Source organism: Chiloscyllium plagiosum, unplaced genomic scaffold, assembly GCF_004010195.1.
Source record: "Chiloscyllium plagiosum isolate BGI_BamShark_2017 unplaced genomic scaffold, ASM401019v2 scaf_14877, whole genome shotgun sequence".
Classification (NCBI taxonomy): domain Eukaryota; kingdom Metazoa; phylum Chordata; class Chondrichthyes; order Orectolobiformes; family Hemiscylliidae; genus Chiloscyllium; species Chiloscyllium plagiosum.
Window position 1 is genome coordinate 20,164 of NW_025213894.1, and position 6,050 is coordinate 26,213.

The 6,050-nt window shown below is 48.0% G+C and overlaps 2 protein-coding genes across 2 annotated transcripts; one reads left to right on the plus strand and one right to left on the minus strand.

Moving 5' to 3' along the window:
• The first annotated feature begins 1,500 nt into the window (after positions 1-1,500).
• Positions 1,501-1,890, plus strand: LOC122547745 (late histone H2A.L3-like). Its single transcript, XM_043686327.1, has one exon. The coding sequence runs from the start codon at positions 1,501-1,503 to the stop codon at positions 1,888-1,890; it is 390 nt and encodes a 129-aa protein (XP_043542262.1).
• Positions 1,891-4,812: 2,922 nt separating this feature from the next.
• Positions 4,813-5,568, minus strand: LOC122547746 (histone H4). The gene has a single exon (XM_043686328.1). The coding sequence runs from the start codon at positions 5,393-5,395 to the stop codon at positions 5,084-5,086; it is 312 nt and encodes a 103-aa protein (XP_043542263.1). The 5' UTR covers positions 5,396-5,568; the 3' UTR covers positions 4,813-5,083.
• Between the last annotated feature and the right edge of the window lie 482 nt (positions 5,569-6,050).

Consider the following 6,050-nt stretch of genomic DNA (forward strand, 5'->3'; position numbering starts at 1 on the left):
CGTGGGTTTCCTCCGGGTGCTCTGGTTTCCTCCCCACAGTCCAAAACTGCAGGTCAGGTGAATTAGCCATGCTAAATTGCCTGTAGAGTTAGGCGAAGGTGTAAATGTAGTGGAATGGGTCTGGGTGGCTTGCGATTCGGCGGGGCGGTGTGGACTTGTTGGGCCTTAGGGCCAGTTACCACACTAAGTAATCTAATCTAATCATACTTGTCCATATCTTTCATCACATGCATTTTCATCTGATTTTTAAAAGGATATTTGCAATGCGCAGGTATAATCCGATTTTTCAGAATGCAAAAACCTAAGCACTTTCTGCTGTCGGTAAGAGGCTTTCAAAGGGAATCGAGAGAACACCAAGAAAGCTGCCGGATTGAAATGTGACGATTTTGCTGAATCTGAGAGCGAGAGCAATCAGGGAGGACAGCTTTTCAAATCATGTTGTTTAGACGATATTTGAGATGCCGGTGATGAACTGGGGTGTACAAAGTTGAAAATCACACAATACCAGGTTATAGTCCAACAGGTTTAATTGGAAGGTAAAAGCACTGACTGCAGATGCTGGAACCCAGATTTTGGATTAGTGGTGCTGGAAAAGCACAGCAGTTCAGGCAGCATCCGAGAAGCAGAAAAATCGACGTTTCGGGCAAAAACCCTTAATCATTAATTGGAAGCGTCGCTCCTTCATCAGGTGGTAGTGGAGGGCTCAATCCTAACACAATTTATAGCAAATACTTAGTGTGATGTAACTAAAATTATGCATTGAAAAATTGATTGTCTGGTAAGCCTTTCATCTGTTAGAATACCGTGATACTTTCACTACTTTCATGTGTAAATCACAAAACCTTTTTAAAAAAAAAAGTTGCATTCTCAGGTTAGCTGTTAACAATGGTGATAGCTAGACAATATGTTGTCTAAACATCGTGTTCGCCATCGATACTGAGCCGGAAGAATGTTGTGTGTTGCTTTATCAGGATGCCCGGGATGTTACTGAAATGTGAAGTGAGAAGTCAAGTGCAGACTGCAGTGTTTCAGCTTCTTAAGCGGGTTCGTTTCAGCTTCTTAAGGCTTAGAAAATTACCCACTCAAGATCAGAAATGGACGGATACAAGTCGGCAAATGAGGGAGATACAGATCGAGTGAAGTATACATTTATAAACTAAAAGTAAATTAAGATACGAGTATTTTATAAAAGTTCCTCCATTTTTGTCCTTCATTTTCAATATAGAACACACACCTTTGTTTGTAAATTGGCGGGATTTTCAAATTGGAAAGAAAGCGGTTTCTGATTTGATGCTGGTACTTTTCCCCCTCCTCCCCATGCCCTCTCCGGATTGGGGAATGAGGCAGATATCTGATTGGCCCCATTGTTCAGCACCACCTACCGTTGTTTCAATTCCCAATCAGAAATGGCCCCCCCCACCATTCCTCCCGAAAGTGTAAGAGGCCGCAATGTGGGCGGAGTGTAGTGTTCTCTGCGAAAGTGCTTGTAAGTTTGTGACAATGTCTGGAAGAGGAAAGGGCAGTGGGAAAGGTCGCGCCAAGCCGAAGTCTCGGTCGTCCCGGGCTGGCCTGCAGTTCCCGGTGGGCCGTGTTCATAGGCTCCTGAGAAAGGGTAACTATGCTGAGCGTGTGGGTGCCGGAGCGCCGGTCTATCTGGCTGCGGTGCTGGAGTATCTGACGGCTGAAATCCTGGAGCTGGCCGGCAACGCGGCCCGGGACAACAAGAAGACCCGCATCATCCCCAGGCACCTGCAGCTGGCCGTGCGCAACGACGAGGAGCTCAACAAGCTGTTGGGAGGGGTGACCATCGCTCAGGGCGGGGTGCTGCCTAATATCCAGGCCGTGCTACTGCCCAAGAAAACCGCCGCTGCGGGAGCCACTAAAAAGTGAAGAGAGTATTCTTGAATCTGACAATCTACGCCACTCATCTATGAAAGGCCCTCCGTCGGATTGAATTACCTTCCTTTAATTAATTGTTGTCGGTTTCAGTCCCTTCCATCTTCGATACTGTACTGTCATTGGGTGTGTGTGATCTAATGTGAAACCTTTCTTGATGGCTGTGACAGAACTGTGAAAAATATATACCGGTATTGTAACAATGGTCAGAGTGCATTATTTTTTATTGATTTGTAAATGTCTGCGGTCACTTGTCTTTAATCATTGTCCTATAACTGAATCACTCAGTCCCTGTCCTCCTCGCTCGCAGGCAGTTTCACGTTATTTAGGAAGAGCTCAATTGCCCAAGAAAACCGCAACTGTGGGAGCCTTTAAAAAGTGAAGACATCATTCCTGAGTCTGACAACCCAAAGGCTCTTTTAAGAGCCACTCTCGGCATCTGTGAAAGGAGCTACACCGTCTTCTCTGTCGGATTTATTTTATTTTTAATGTGGAGAAGCTTGAACTTTGTACCTGAGCTCAGTCAATTACTATCGCCTTGTTATTGAATACTTGTGGTTTGGAGATGCTGATGTTGGACTGGGGTGTACAAAGTTAAAAATCACCCAACACCAGCTTATAGCCCAACAGGTTTATCTGTATGCACTAGCTTTCGGAGCTTCCATCACGTACTTGAACAACTGGTGTCACGTTGGCCCAGATCATGCCTTTAAGGTGCAAGCTGCCCTGTGAGACTGTCTGCCACAATGGTCAGACTGATTATAATCTAAAGAAAATGGATTTTCAGATTCTTACGTGGATTCATATAGCTTTTGAGCGAAGTACACACAGAGACTCACGGAGACCCTCTCTCATATGCTCACACATAATGTCCCTCACCCTCTCACAGACGTACATGTATACCCCCTTTTACACTCGCATACACACTAATACCGTCCCCCCGGCAAAACACACACCCACATGATGAATTTGCACTTGCAGAACGAGAAATGTCCACGATCGAGTTTGACTTTGGTTTCACATTCCCTTTAACTGCATCAGGAAGAGCTAAATGGACCCAGTGCAGTAAGTATGCATTCGATACAGCAAATACTCCTGAGCGGCCCCTATCCCTCTGCGCTCTGTTTACTAGTGTGTTCATAGAGAGGCTTTCTTCTCTGTCTCCAGAGAGAGAGTATATTAAATACCCGTGAGTGATTTTTTTTTCAGTTGTAAAGGAGGGAAGGGGGTAAAGTGAGATTGTCTGAACCGCACTTCTGTAATCGAAAAACAAATCAACGCCTAAGTACTAATGGGGAATGGGATAGAATTGGCGCCAAAAGATCAACGGCTCATTTTCAAATTTGAAAAGCCCACTAACATGTAGAAAAGAGCGCAAAGGTTTACAAATGAGAATGGGTAGGTACTTAGGCGTTGATTTGTCTATCGATTACAGAAGTGCAGTTCAGACTCGATCGTGGACATTTCTCGTTCTGCAAGTGCAAATTCATCATGTGGGTGTGTGTTTTCTAGAATTCTAGAATTTAACTAAACAAAATCTGCGATCACCAGAGATCTCAGTAGTTGGAACTTGACTGCCGCTGTGTCTGTGACTTTCTTGTTTAACGACTCCCCGTTAATGCTGTACTCAGCTCCTATGCACTTCCTAAAATACGATCCCAACGTCCGCAAGTAACAAGTCGATCTCTTGGCCCCCAATCTTTCCCATCCCCCAACGACAAGCCATATGAATACCGAGACAGAGAGGGAGAGGGAGATTCGCGAGAATTTATAATCCACTACCACAATGTCATGTTAAAATTATATTGCACAATTTGTCATAATACATTCTGCGATCACGGGAGCTCTCATTAGTTATGACTTCACTGCCCATGTCAATATCGCTTATAACTCATTGCCTATTTACTTCCTGGTTTTATCATTCCAATAGTAATGCAACCCATCGTTTCCCGCTCTCTCTGGATGGTTTAGTGGCTCTGAAAAGAGCCGTTGTGTTTCTCTCTCTCTCTCGGGGTGAATGTGCAGGGCCGGCCAGGCTCCGTTTAGGCGCGCTCCCCGCGGATCCGGCGGGCCAGTTGGATGTCTTTGGGCATGATGGTGACCCGCTTGGCGTGGATGGCGCACAGGTTGGTGTCCTCAAACGAAAACACCCGGGTGGCCAGTGACAAACACTGCCCTTCACATCAAAGGGCAGTGCTGTGTGTTCTGCTCCTGTTTATTTTTTATGATGCCGGAGCGCTCTTGCGGGCAGCTTTGGTCGCCAGCTGCTTGCGGGGAGCTTTCCCTCCGGTGGATTTGCGCGCTGTCTGCTTGGTTCGGGCCATTCTCTCCAACTCTCTGTAACACACACACAGGCTGCTGCTGTCAATGCTGAGGCTGCTGCGGTGCTGCCTGTTTAAGGGAATGGAGAGCCCGCCCTAGAGCTGGGATTGGATACAGCCCTGTCCCTCAACCCACAAAGAAACAGCTCCGGAAGGCACAGAAAAGGCAGGAAAAGAATTGTTGGAGGCTGATTGGGTAACGTGAAATGACAGTTGGTCAGTTTCAAAATGCCCGCCGAATTCAACCTCTCAAACCCTGAAATCAAATAACATATTAAGATATATTACGCCACTCGCAATTCAGATACTTTATAGTAATCGATAAAAACCTAATTGGCTGTCAGGGCAGACAGGAGGCGGGATTATTGCCCGATCTGTCTGTAACAGGTCGGAGGAAAGGCGGAGTTTTAAACAACCCAAACTGAACAGCCGAACGTCTACCCGCCGTGAATCAATCTAAACAACCCCGCCGATTTAAACATCTTGAAATTGTACCACGATAAAATCGCAAAAGCCGACCGAATAAATCTTTTATTTCAACCAGATTATAATCAGCCTGAACACAATTTAATGGCTGCCTGAACGGCCTGTAACAGTCACATGTAAAGAGCAGGCTATGAAAATATCTGCTGCGTCGCAGCATCAAAACTCATGAAAGAATCGTTTCTGGAGGGGCAATGAAATACAAATACCACAATATGTAACATCAGTGTCCGGGCAAAATGACAAATGACACGTTAAAGAACCGTTAAAGTATCCCTCCCTATGCGTTGCTTTCCCCGTCCTCAGGTCTCCGCTCTCTGTCGGAGGGTTTGGGTGGCTCTGAAAAGAGCCTTTGGGTTCGCTGGAAAAGGGTCGCTTTATGCTCAGCCGCCGAATCCATAGAGAGTGCGGCCCTGGCGTTTCAGAGCGTACACCACATCCATGGCGGTGACAGTCTTGCGCTTGGCGTGCTCAGTGTAGGTGACCGCATCCCTGATCACATTCTCCAGGAAAACCTTCAGCACCCCGCGGGTCTCCTCGTAGATCAAGCCCGAGATGCGCTTGACCCCGCCACGGCGAGCCAGGCGCCGGATGGCTGGTTTGGTGATGCCCTGGATGTTATCACGGAGCACTTTGCGGTGCCGCTTCGCTCCGCCTTTTCCCAGGCCTTTGCCTCCTTTGCCTCTTCCAGACATCACGCTTTTTCACTCCAATCGCTGACGAATGAGAGCCGAGCTGCCTCCGCTTCCTTTTTTATACAGCCCGGTCCGACCTGACTGAGAAAGAGCTGACAGAGAGTGAGAGGCGGGTCCGGAGAGGAAACTGAGTGACAGACACAGCAGGGGAATGGCTTTGATCATCCAACTCCGCCTCCAGCTCACTCCCGCCCCAACTGTATCTGGGACTGAAGCTTTTCTCCCCAAAGCTGACTGTTCAGTCGAGCGCATGCGTGAGACCCCCCACCCCGCCTCCCCAACAGCGCTGCCATTGAGAAGCATTTACTCAGTGAGTGCAAGAGGTTTGTTTGAAACAGACCGCAATGGAGAGATCAGCGCCCAGGGAAGCGAGGGAACAGCAGGCTCCTTCCAGCAGCACATCGGGATGGGAGCCTGGGACACAGAGGGGGCGCGGAGACCGGGATTGATTCGGGGTGAGTTCAGGGAGAACCGGGGGCTGTTTGTAAGAGGCCGAGCGGAGCAGGAACTGGTCCCGGAACTTGGAGTGAGCGGGCTGGGGGGAAGAGAGAGGCCTTTCTCGGGCTGTGTGGGCCTGCTGAGGGAGGCAGAGCGGGAAGAAGCTGCTGTGGGACATTCTTGGGGTTTATAATCCCCTAAACACTGATGGGAATTC

Coding starts and splice junctions, on each gene's coding strand:
- LOC122547745 (XM_043686327.1), top strand. CDS start 1,501: ATGTCTGGAAGAGGAAAGGGCAGTGGGAAAGGTCGCGCCAAGCCGAAG.
- LOC122547746 (XM_043686328.1), bottom strand. CDS start 5,395: ATGTCTGGAAGAGGCAAAGGAGGCAAAGGCCTGGGAAAAGGCGGAGCG.